Below are 12463 nucleotides of genomic sequence, written 5' to 3'. Positions count from 1 at the left end.
TACTTATCGATGAGGTCAAGTAGAACATATGACACTGACGTGTGCATGACCACAGATTGGTCCTCCCAAGTCCGGTCCATTCATTTTTCTGATCAAATAAACAAAAGTGAACATTTTTGCCTCTACTCTGACTACCGAGCCGGTTGCTTTGAAAGCCTGCGGTTCGCGTGATAATGGCAGAATACTGAATGTAACCATTAGAGGCCAGACAGGATTGGGTCACCTTCACAGGCGAAGAGCCAGGCTGTTGTTGTCCTCCATCAGCTTTAAAACCCAACCCCCCTTTTGCTGCTCTGGCACTGCTGCCCATTATTTCTGGCTATCTGGATGACCTGTGGCTGCTGTGTCATTTTCACAGCACAGGGCTAATTGCACCAAATGGTGGTAGATTTTGAAGGAATAGATGAGATAGGCAGTCGGTGCTGACTGCCCGGTGCCAACCATTAGCTGTAATTTACTTTATAGCCCCAGCAGTTGATGTGTTAACACATTTACAGTGAGCTTGCGGTGATGTAACTGCAGGGTTATTTCTCTGGTGTCTATGAGGCATGTGGCAAAGGAAGTTTACTTACAGCTACAAGTTGTCTTCTGCATCGCCTCTTATAACACACTTTGCTCTTTCCTCTCTGTAGCTGGCTGCACCTTTGATGAGGACTCGGACCCTGGCTTTTGCGAGTACCGGCAGGGCCAAGAGGATGACTTCGACTGGCAGCTGATCAGGACCTACAACTGGCCCCACCCGACCCCGGATCTTCTACGAGGTAGAAAGCAACATGTGGTACAATTAAAGGCTTCTAATGGGTCAGAACACATTGTTGGTAGTATTGTAACCTTAAGTCCAGCTTTGGACTGAGTACACTGTAAAACATCACACAAAATTTACTGTAATCATCTCATCTTTTGTAATTAATGTGAAGGTTTTAGTCACTTCAAGTTGTCTTGACCCCAGATCAACTGGGAAAATGTAGCTGTGGTCCTTGTGGCATCCACAGTGGCAGTGCATAATGCACACCTGGTAAAGGACCGTGCATCTCATGCATGAAAGGCAACAGGTGGAAATGAACATCTGTTCAAACTTTTTTTTGTTTTTTTTAAGTTAACATTTAGGGTGCAGATTTTCAAGCCAGCAGCGGGCAAAGAAAAGCAGCAGGATGTTAATGTTTTTCGTGCGTGCTGAAAAGCAACACACACGCCATACATAGTGGGATTTGGAAGGATCCAGCTTCACTGATTGTGTTACCATTTATGGCTGGGCAAGGTTGGTTTATTATGGTGTTGTATACGATACAATATTTTTTTATTGTCAGTTTACACTGAAATTCATTGTACATCCTGAGGCAGTTCCATTCAAGAAATAACACGGTTTAAACATACACTTACACATCTGACACTATTCATAATCATACGAACAACACCAAACAGTCATGACAATTATATCGTATCACATTATATCCTGTGGATTCAGATTTCAGTTGGCTTGCCACTGATTTGAGTTTAGCCACAGGATAGGCTCACCTATAAGAATTCATCCTGTTACATTTAAATGTGGGGAGTTTGAATTTCCTGTTGAAGGTAATTATTTGATTTAGTTTTAAGTTTCATATACGGGCTGCTGAGCCAAGTTGTACACCTGTATTTTTCAACAACAAAGCAATTTGAAGTGCTTCACATAAAGCTTAAAAGGCATTAAAAATGATACCAAAATTACACACTAGATGGTACATAGTAAAAAGGACAGGACATTAAATAGAACAGAAGAGAAGAAAATCGATTTAACATGAGAGTAAAGATTTTAGTGCAGCTACAGTGCTAGGCCAGCTATGAATGAATAGTCCTAAATGTAATTTAATAGAATGCAGTGGTAACAGAATTATGTTAGCCTTGATTTAAAAGAATGGGGAGTAGGAATAGATCCGAGTATGAATGCCTGCTGAACGCTTTGGTTCCATTTTTAGTTTTGCCCAAAAGCAGTCCTGCTCCTGAGAGGTCTTGCATGCTTCGTAACGTAGCAGCAGACCAGATATGTACTGTGGCCCTAAACCCTTCAGTGCTTTATAAACCAGAAACAGAAAAGAATAAACAGGCACGGCCAATCACAGTGGTCTCTGGTGTCTTTCAGTAGGAGCAAACTGACCACCGTGATGGATTTGCAATTTCTTAATTCTTAATTTTTCTTCATAATCTCTTTGTTCTGTTACCAAACGACCACCACAGTCCACATGAGAGAAGAGAGCAGTTGATAAAAGTCAGCCTCATTTTTATTAACTTGCAAAGCATAAGCTGTGCCTTGTTTTCTTTTCTCAGTGTACAGTTTACTCTTGTGTTGGTAGAGGCTGTTTGGGCTGTATACAACTTGAGATACAAGATACAAGATAGGTTTATTTGTCACACACACAATCATACACGGTACAATGTGCAGTGAAATTCTTTGTGTCCCTGCTACCAAAAAATAGGTAAATACAAAATTTTAATTTAAAGAAAAAATAATAAAATTAAAATTAAATTTAAAAAAAGTGAAAATGTGCATTATTTACATGAGTGGTATTGAGAGGTAGCACTGTCACCTTCTGTGCATGTAATCTGGTGTCATATGTCCGTAAATGATAGATTGGTAAAATTCAGTCAGTAAAGGTGCAATACTAAATAATAATACTAAACTAAACATGAATTTAAGTACCATTACATATACACACACGAGCCCTCTTCTGAAATCACTCCTTTGCTCTTTAGCTGTCAGACAGTGCAGGCCGCTCTCACTTCACATCTTTACAATGATGGAATTAAGGAAGTTAATAGATGGAATACCTTCAAGGAATGTGCACTGTTATCCCTTTATGAATAATTTGCATTTCATTTACATCTCACTCCTCCCCGTTACAGCCGCCCTTTGGCAGCTATTGACTCATTTGCTTTAAAACAATGTCGGAGGACATGTCGTACGAACTTCCCACTCTGTGCTATACGTTTGCACACATATAGACACACTGCTTAACCCTGTGAGTCATGATTTCTGTAATATGTGCTAATGGAGCTGGAGAAAATGTCACCAAAGGTCAGGTAAGCACCAAGATGTCATTGTCGAGAGAGAGTTTACTTGCATTAAATAAGGAGCAGTCTTAGATCTGGAGTCAGGTTATTGCTGGATGTATTTAGGAACATATATTTTGTGAAAAAAAAAATAAAAATAAAATAAAAAACACGAACCAGAGAAGCTCCAAGCCTCTGAAGATGAAATGCAGCACACGCTCACCCACTAGTCTATAAGTTGGACTGGCTGAAGCCTTTGTGCTGTGCTCTTTTTGAGACTGTTCATTATGGGAGTTCTGTGAATGTTTAGAATAAAATAATGACACACTTAATATAAACAAATTTACTGAAAGCAGACTGTTCTGTTCTGGAAAGGAACAAGTCCAAACATCAAGTCTAAAATAATTTCAGAGTAATCAAGGCAGCATAATTGTGTGGTTTTGAATGGGAAAGGTTCAAAAAAAGGAGCGAAAGCACTGCATTATCAATGCCAATGCTGTCTACGTCACTTTCAAAAGGTTTTGACAACATCTCTGAAGCCTGATGACATCAACTAAACCTCTGCATAATGACTGATTTTTGATGGGAGCATAGTCCTGGGTAATAGTTCTATCTATGTAATTTGGATTATCTCTTATATCACTTCACAGACATATGATGTAGTCCAGAAAAGGTGAAGTAACGCAATTTGATGAATAGGTCATAAACTCTGACTGCAGCTGAACAGAACAACCAAACAGTGTGGTTGTTCTGTTCAGCTTGGCCAGAGAAGAGAGTCATCAGACTGTTGGATGTGTTGCCTGAGGAAGGCTCGCGGAACAATCACCTTGTGCCAACTTGTTTGGCAAATAAATTGTGTTCTGGGTGTTTGTCTTGCTCTGTGCGTAATACAGAGTTGGCTATTTGGTCCTTCAGTGTAGACAGAGATGCATTTGCATTTACTATAAACCCCAATGGGTGCTCGCGTTTATTTGGGTCAGCAATAAAGACCCAATTCTTTCATTCAACCCGATATCATTAAGGGGTTGGGGGGTTTCACTTGCAATAACACCAAGTTAATTACGAAAGGAAAAAAAAAAGAGCAACAACAAGGAGATATAGTGATGGGAGAAAGGCTGTCCCACCATGTGCTAAGTAACAAGGCTTTAGGAGGATAATTTGACAGATAAAGCAAAAGCAATTGAAAGGTAAAATGAAAGCACAGTTATAGAAAAGTCCAAAAACAATTCCATAAAGAATTATCCCCCATCTGTGCAGCCCCCCTCATCTCTATAGAGGTTTTTAGCCTGTTTTAGCTTGTAGTTTTGGTTTAGCAACTGGCTAGTGAGCAGCGCAACATTTAGCAGATATGGTCTGAATGGATGGTCTTTGAGGTGCTTCAGTAAGTTCCAGTGTTACCTCCCTTTGTCTGAAAAAGTTTGATGCATTGTTTATATTGTTTATATATTTGTGAATTTATTATATATATATATATAATCCCAGATGATATTCTATCCACGAGTTCTCCTGTTTTTCTTCTCGTCTTAGTTGATCTGTCACTGTGGGTTGTTGTTGTTGTTCTTCCATGTCCCTTATACAGCCATAGGTAGGCGTTCTTCTTCTTCCTTCGGCATGTCACAGCAGACGAGAACAGTTGTAGGTGTCTATGCTGCTCTTGTCGGGTCCAGGAGAATTGCATGTCAGGTAGCTATGGTATGGAATAACAAGTCAGGAGTTTTAGCTGTGACTTGTTACCAAAACATCGGTCCTTGTGACATCTGCAGTATCGTAAATGACAGAAAAACAACAACTCACACATATTTGAAAAGATAAAATTAGGGAATGTTTGAAAAACGACTGAAACTATAATTCATCATCAAAAATAACTCCTGCCTCCAGTGGCCTTCAGTAACTTAGATGCGTTTAGAAGATGATGCAGTAAATACCTAAACCAAGATGATCCTGGTGAAAATAAAAAAGAATCTCATGAATAATGATTCTACATGCACATTGCTAACCCGTGGTGAAATCTGGCCATAGTCACAGCAGTCTCTAACTTATGTCATGTGTCCTGAACAAAGTGCGAACACGCTTTTATTTCCACTCTGCCTGAATGTTAATGGATGTTGAAATGGACTTAGAGGTGACGGAGTCTGCATACTCACCAGGCTTCCTCAGTGATTTATGCCAAACAGTCTTATTAGCTTGGATGCTGTTCCAATCATCCTATACTGACAGCTTGTTTTCCCACATCCAGTCCCTTGCTGCTTTTCTATTTAAGTTTGTCTTGCATCTACACAGGTGGCCTGCTTCCAATCTGCACTGACATTTCCTATATATGTTTATTTAAAGCGGTCTGTTTTAGGAAATGCTATGCAAACATACATCTGAAAGAAAAACAGCCAAGTGAGGGCAGTGCTGGTTTTAGGCTGCTGGTTGTGGTAAATTGTGACAATTTGTGGAAGGAGTTGACAGATACCCTGGATTTCATAATTTATTCTCCGTTATCAAGTTCTTGTTCCACTGTTCCAGGCACAGCTCCCCCGAGGCAGGCTGGCTATGTTAAGGAGCTCCCTGGGATTGGTGGAGTCTAGCACGGGTCATTGCTGATTACGCTTCCTGGTGTTCCTCAGGGGCAGGCAGTGTCAAAAAGGCAGCTTTTCATCTTCTTTTCTTCTATTAGAGAGGGCCAATTTCAACTGGGATAAGCACACTTTAACATGACTCTCAGATGCTGCTGAATAAGAGATCAAGATTTGACATATAGATGTGTGAGATCTCACCCACAGATGCGAGCTCTCTTACGGAGGTCATGCATGAACCACATAGCAAGTGTTACGCTGACATCTCCTGCTTTGTAAGTCACCAGCCATGATCACATTATGAATTCCAATGAGGTTTTAAAGAGAGTTACTAAACTTGGCATGCGGTAGTTAGGGTCTTCTCTGTGATATCACTTCCTGTCACATGGTCTTGCACAACTTAACAAAGTGCATCCTTGAATTTATTGTTTTATTTTATTTTTAAATGAAGTTTAATTGCTTGGTGCAAAGTTATAACGTCACACTGATATTATCAAACAAACAAACCTCAAACATTTTCTCAGGATTGATCAAAATCAGGTCCTTAAAACAAAATATATGCAAGTAATTTATGTTTTCAAATGCTGTAAATTTAAAAAAAGAAACATATGGATAATAAGAAAATTAGCTTCATGTCATTGTTCTGTGGTGTTATTCTGCCATATATTAATTCTAATCTTTGTTTAGTCAGTGGCCTGTTATCTGGCAGTGAAAGGTACTAATTAGGTGATTAAAAAGGTAATTTATGCCATAAAGCTTGGAAAAATGTCCATTGTGAGTAACAGACAAAAGCATTGGGGCACTGTGATCTCTTATCACAACAGAAACATCACAGTTCAAACCCCAAGAGGGATCGTTTGAGTTAAATCAACAGAAACGAGGCTATTCACAGAAACAGTGACATTTTTAACCAATCATATGGCAGCCATTTCAGAATACACAGAATAGGCTTCCAACTAACAGGCAGGTTGAGTGAGCTAAACACACCACATGCTCTTTTGCTATAAAACATCACATGAAGCCAGGAGAGACAAACTGCTTGCATGCTGCTTTATATGTCTACTCCACTAAAAACATTAAAATACTAAATATGATTAATTGTTACAGATTAAATTACCCAATAGCACAACCCAACTCTAACCAAGTACAACAGCAAAATACTGCGTATACATTAATAATAATCAGGGACTGACTGTTTTTTTTTTTCAGGGTCAATACCAATTATTAGTAATCAAGGGGACTGATATTTGGAACTGGTATATATATGCAGTAAAAATTAAATAATCAGTTGTCAAAATTTAGAAGAGTCAGTGATCTATGTGTGTATGCTATTGTACAGTAACTTATTACTATATATTGTGCTATAGTACAAAGTACAGTTTTAAGGTAACTGTACTTTACTCACTAGTATTGCACTTTTTATGTCACTAAACTTACTTGTAAATTTTTGTTACTATTTTGTAAATTCAGATTATTAATAAAAGAAATTGAAATCTACAATTCTTAACAATTATTTTTAAATTTGTTTGTATTATTGACAATCTGACAAAAAACTGCTCATACAGATAAGCAGAAATATGCTGAGGTCATAATCAGCCCGGTCTGTCCAGAGTAGTAGTAATAAAAACAATAATGATAATAATAACAATTCAATATATATTAGTATATCACTCACAGTTTTTCTGCTCTTACTTTTGTCACTTTAGGTACATTTTGATAGTAATACTAATTTACATCCATTGGTACCAAAGTGAAACAACCCACCATATAAACAAGCCTTACATGTTTTTACATTCTTTTCTATTGATTTTTGGTTTCACAGGAATTCCATGCTTAAAGGAATTTTTAAGCTAATGATGAACTTGTACTGTGTATTAATATAACCAACAAAGATTTTTAACTGTACCTCATTATTACAGAGTCCAGCGAGACAGTCATTTAAATAAGTTCCCAAGTGTATTCTTTACCTAACATTGCTTCTGTATGTAACACAGACAAGTGTAATTGATTAGCTGCCACCCTATAAATGAACATTCTGTCTTCGTTAGAGTGGGAATATTACCGCACTCATTCATCTCAAGTTGGATGGCGCCTTATCTGTATGTTTTCACACAGCATATGAAAACAGATCTGCCTGTTCACTCCTCTGGTTTGTCCTGCAGCTAATGAAGAATATGCAAGGTCATAGTTTTCCAGGAGCTGTGAAGAAACATTACAAAAAACAAAAAAAAAAAAACAATTTTACCTTGAGTTTTCCCAAGGGCTTTAAATTCTTTCAGAGATGCTAAAGAGACTGGGATTGAGACAACAGCTTAGTTTATTGGGCACTGGGAGCTCAATAGTATTGATTTGTGCCTAACAGTCAGTGGAATACCAATGACATGAAACATTGCAGCTAAAAGGAACATGTTATGCCCTTCAGCTCTGCAGTTATGTTTTTTTTCAGTGAGTGTTTCTTCTGAATCTCTTGGCCAGCCTTGCAGGATGTGAGATGCCCAAGCTCGGCGTCTGGAGCTGCAGGGGAAGGCAGACATGATTGCCGTTGCTCGATAGACGGTGTTTGTGCTGTTCTTTTGGTAGTCGGATTGAACAGGTTTCTGCTGTGTTGGATGACACAAAGCAGATTCAGAGGGCCTTGAAGGAGATTTTATTGGAGTTGAATTAAAATGAGCGCACAGAGGACGCCTCAAAAAATGGACTATGTTTAAGTCGATATAACCACAGGGACCCTTTGAGAACTGGCAACATCAAAAAAGGTTGGTTCCAATTAAATTCTCAAAAGTAGTCCTGCATAAAAACAAATCTTTGGAATATTTCGTAGAAAGCGCCGAATCCCACAGGATATTCCGTACTATATTTTGTTTTCTACATTAAAAACTTGATGTCTGGTAATTTAGTCACTGTTTCAATCAAGTAGGCACAGTCAAAAGGTAGTTTGTTAATACCAAACTTACTTAATTAGCTCATTTTGTTTGGACGGTCATTTTCAGCTTGAGAATGTGTACCCACACCTGTAAATCTAAGTGAAAAGCAGCCCACTACTCCACATGAAGTTCAGAAGAGAGGTGTGTCCGGAAAACTAATTATCGTTGCAGTGGAAGAAATATATGAAGTGCTGTTTTTTGTCTAGATAGCTCAATAGTTTTACCTGTTTTCAAAACAAGCGTATGAAAAAAGGTTAGGTATTTTCTGTGTGAAGCCACTTCAAAACACAGATGGAGACATAAAAAAAACAAACCTTTTCACATCAAAAAACAGCACTGCCATCCACGCATAGAGCTGATGTCTGCCTTAAGAGTTCTTCAAACACCCAGCCCTGCCATTTCACACAGGGACAGAATGTAAATATCATGTGGCTCACAAATAAAAAGCCTTCATCATTAATGGCACCTTTGCTTCAGCATAAATCACCTCTGAGCTATGAATGATATTGCAGCTCAGTCTGGTAAAGTTCTGTAAAGGTAAGCAGACTTCTGAGGTTCTTCTTCCTTCAGACTTCCTTCTGGCGGTCTGAACATGGTGCCCATTTGCTGAGCAGAACTTCAAACCGTTTACGGTCTCTTGCCTGCAACCTCTGCCCTCTCGACTGTCCCCTCCTTGCTTTTTTTTTTTTTCCTGAACACTGCTGGCTTTGATGATCCAGGACCCAGAGTAGAAAAACTAACTAGAAGAGGCAGAATGACTCCTTGCATTTAAATGGCACATTAACAGAGAGCAGTCTCCTTTCATCGTATGGAGAGTCTGTTCTTATGGAGGTACAGTAAGGTCCATGTACTGCTGAAGGCCTTGTTCATGAAAGCTGGTACCAGTCAGTCAAGTAGGCATACATATTCTTATAGCAAAACATGGACATCTGCAAAACAGGAAAATCAAGGTGGACGGGTGAACAAAGCATATGAAGTTTCTTAAACCCTAACCTAAATCTATTTCTAACCTTAACATACTGGGGAAAATGAACTTTATTCATGTTGATAAGATTGATGCCACTCTTGTGCTTATGCTTATACACAACGAAAAGACTGGAAGCAGGGGGAAACATGACTTTTTTTTTTCCCCACCAAGAGTTCAAGAATCTGCCTTTCAGCTCAGTAAATAACATGTTGTATTGCACTTATTAAACCATATACAAAAAGCAAAGGAAGAACATCAATTTTTGATTTCAGGTTGGCCTCAGGTCAATGTTGTAATTTTCATCTTTAGAGGTGCAGACTGCAAATTAGCATATTTTGCTGTAGCCAAGCAGTTTTTGTTCATAAAGCTAACCAAAGCTTAACTATGCAGTGGTTGCCATCTGGGCGCTGAAAATTTTAAAAATGCAGTCACTAAGATGGATCCTGTGATGCGCTGAGCCTTGATATCTTATCACAATAGAGTTGGTTGTCTGGCTGATAATTTGGTGTGTTGAACTCTAGCCATGATCACATTATGATGCCAATATAGCTACTAGCACACAGCAATATTTCACTGTAGAAGTTTTTTTTGTTTGTTTTCTTTTGTCTTCCTTCTTTTAGACTTGTGCTGCTTCTTTGAAAGAACATTTCATCATGTTTAGAACAGCAAATGAAGCTTTTATGAACTGGATATTGCGTCAGATTTTGGCTGGCATTAACTGGTATCATAATGGACATTTCTTTCCATTGGAAAATATCAATGACTGCTCAGTATAATACTGATCTGGACCCTCCTTGAAATAGTGGCTCTTGTCATTGAAATTGTTGTTGTTTCCTCCGCAGTCCAAAATTCACTTTCTGTTATCAGACTCAAGGGAAAGTTAAGGAGAGGACATAAACCATGTTGGGTGAGACCGACTGACCCCGTTAAATACCACAAGCAGACCATAGACAGACTTGAGAGATGAAAACAAGGTGGAAAAATATATACTGAAGGAGAAAAGGCGATGTGTTGTGGGGAGATTTGGGAGTGATAGGCTGAAGGGAAGTGATAGAGCTTTTTTTTGTTTTTGTTTTTTTATCAATGTAGCCAAAATTTTCCATGTGGAACTTCTGCTTGCCTGTTGCTTTCTTATCCTCTTGTGGCATGTTGACTGATAAAGACTCAGGACAAACAGTGAAATTGCACTGTGCGGTAGAAGAAAACCGATGATAACAAAGCCATCTAAAACTCCTGTCCTCTGTTGCCGAGGGTGGATCGTGAGCACTACACATTGTGTGCATCAGCTATCATCAAGGAGCGAACTCAAGCTTTCATCCTTCTGAATCCGTCACACGATTATGATGCTGTAGAAATGATTTTGATGGCGCATGTTGATTGGCTTATTATGCCACTAGACAGAGATGTGATTATGCGGGGCTCTGTCTGATTTGCTATTGTCTTTGGAGAACTGCTGCTGACCGCTATAATCAGTTCATTCAATAGGTAAGATTTTTCAATACAACTACATTCTTTAAACAGATTAAAATGCAAGTGGAGAAAGTAATCATTTGTGAGTTTTGACAGGGGAATTATTAGCACTTGAATCTTTTTCCCCATCTTTTCTAAAAGTGTACACCTGGGGAAGAACACGCACAGTGCCAGGTTAACACGGGCTCATTTTATTCTGAATCCGAAGTACATGTGTACACTTTCAGTAGTTTTGTCTTGATTTTGACAAACTTTTTTTTTTTTTTTTTTTTTTGCAGCACCATGTTGTTTTCAATAACAGACATGGGTTAGCATTTTAAATTAAGGTGCCAATTTTTGTCTTCACATCCATGGGGGATTACTCCATCTCAGTGGCAGGTATGACAATAATGTGACCATCCCTCTGTAATTAACATGACTTTAATGACAGACCCTTTAAATAGAGGACACAGACCGCGAATCTGCTCATGTCATTAGAGTGAGAGGCAGCAATATTTGTTCAGTGGCAGTGCCACCCATCCAACTCTCCATGTTAAAATGGACCCCGGTGTCATGTTGACACCCTTTCTGTTGTTGCCAAACATTGAGGGATGGAGGTGCAGGAGGGAAGCTTTAATGGAAGGTTTTCAGATGAAAAGGCTCTTTTGAGGCAAGATATTGTGTATGGACAGTATGCCAGTTGGGTCACAAAAATACACAAAAATGACACCTGGCTGACCCACAGTTGATGTAGTTGGGGTAGGTAAAAGGTAGGCATAGTAGGATAAGAAGCATTTTGTCATACTGTTTATACCTTTTAATGTCTATAGGTGTATTAGGCCCTTGTAGGTAGGTAATGTTACAGCTTTATAGCGATATATTTTTAAGTACCTGGATTTTGAAGTATTCATTTGCTGTCATTCATGTTTATTCGCTTTACCCTTGAACAGTTCCTCAACTGCTTTTCAAGACATTGTAGACTGTTAGGATAATTTTCAAAATTGTCATATATAAAATAACAGGAGAGAACGGGGTTGGTTGTCACATTCATTAGAACTCGCACCCTAATGGATGCTGTTATAAAATGTTGGCACTTAAATTTACAGAACTGGGGATAGAGGTCACCTGTATGGTCAGTCCTGGAGTGACACAGTGAACATATAGGTGAAAGGACTTTTAGTGTTTTTCATGACAAAATGTTAGTTTTTGGCTCTCCTGTGTTTCTCTTCTTGGCTTTTATAAAGTGGGTTTATAATGAAAGAGTTACAGTGTTAGCAACAGTATGAAGGGAGAACTCTAGTTTATATGTTTTTGGTTTTTTCTAAGCAAGGCTGTGGTTGTTAGCTTAGTCACTTGGAAAAAAATCACAGTGACAATTGTCACATCCTCTTCAGGGCTGGTTGTCGCTTGTGACAACATGCCACTGATAGTGAGAGACTGACATAAATTATTGACTGTTATTTACTTTTTTTAGTTACATAAGGACAATAAAAGAATGCACTTATAAGAAGGATTTTTCCTGTTTATGTTCTCTC

The 12463-nt window shown here is 38.7% G+C and overlaps 1 protein-coding gene across 1 annotated transcript in view; it reads left to right on the top strand.

The window, feature by feature from the left end:
- Window positions 1-12463, top strand: part of ptprua (protein tyrosine phosphatase receptor type Ua) — a 186547-nt gene that overhangs the window by 49845 nt on the left and 124239 nt on the right. The window contains exon 2 of the mRNA XM_046417582.1: window positions 633-761. Coding sequence (XP_046273538.1) covers window positions 633-761 — 129 coding nt within the window. The remainder of the gene's footprint in view (window positions 1-632; window positions 762-12463) is intronic.

The sequence above is a fragment of the Scatophagus argus genome, chromosome 17, assembly GCF_020382885.2.
Source record: "Scatophagus argus isolate fScaArg1 chromosome 17, fScaArg1.pri, whole genome shotgun sequence".
NCBI lineage: Eukaryota > Metazoa > Chordata > Actinopteri > Scatophagidae > Scatophagus > Scatophagus argus.
The sequence above is the reverse complement of the archived record's forward strand: the minus strand, read 5'-3'. Positions and strand labels throughout refer to the sequence as shown.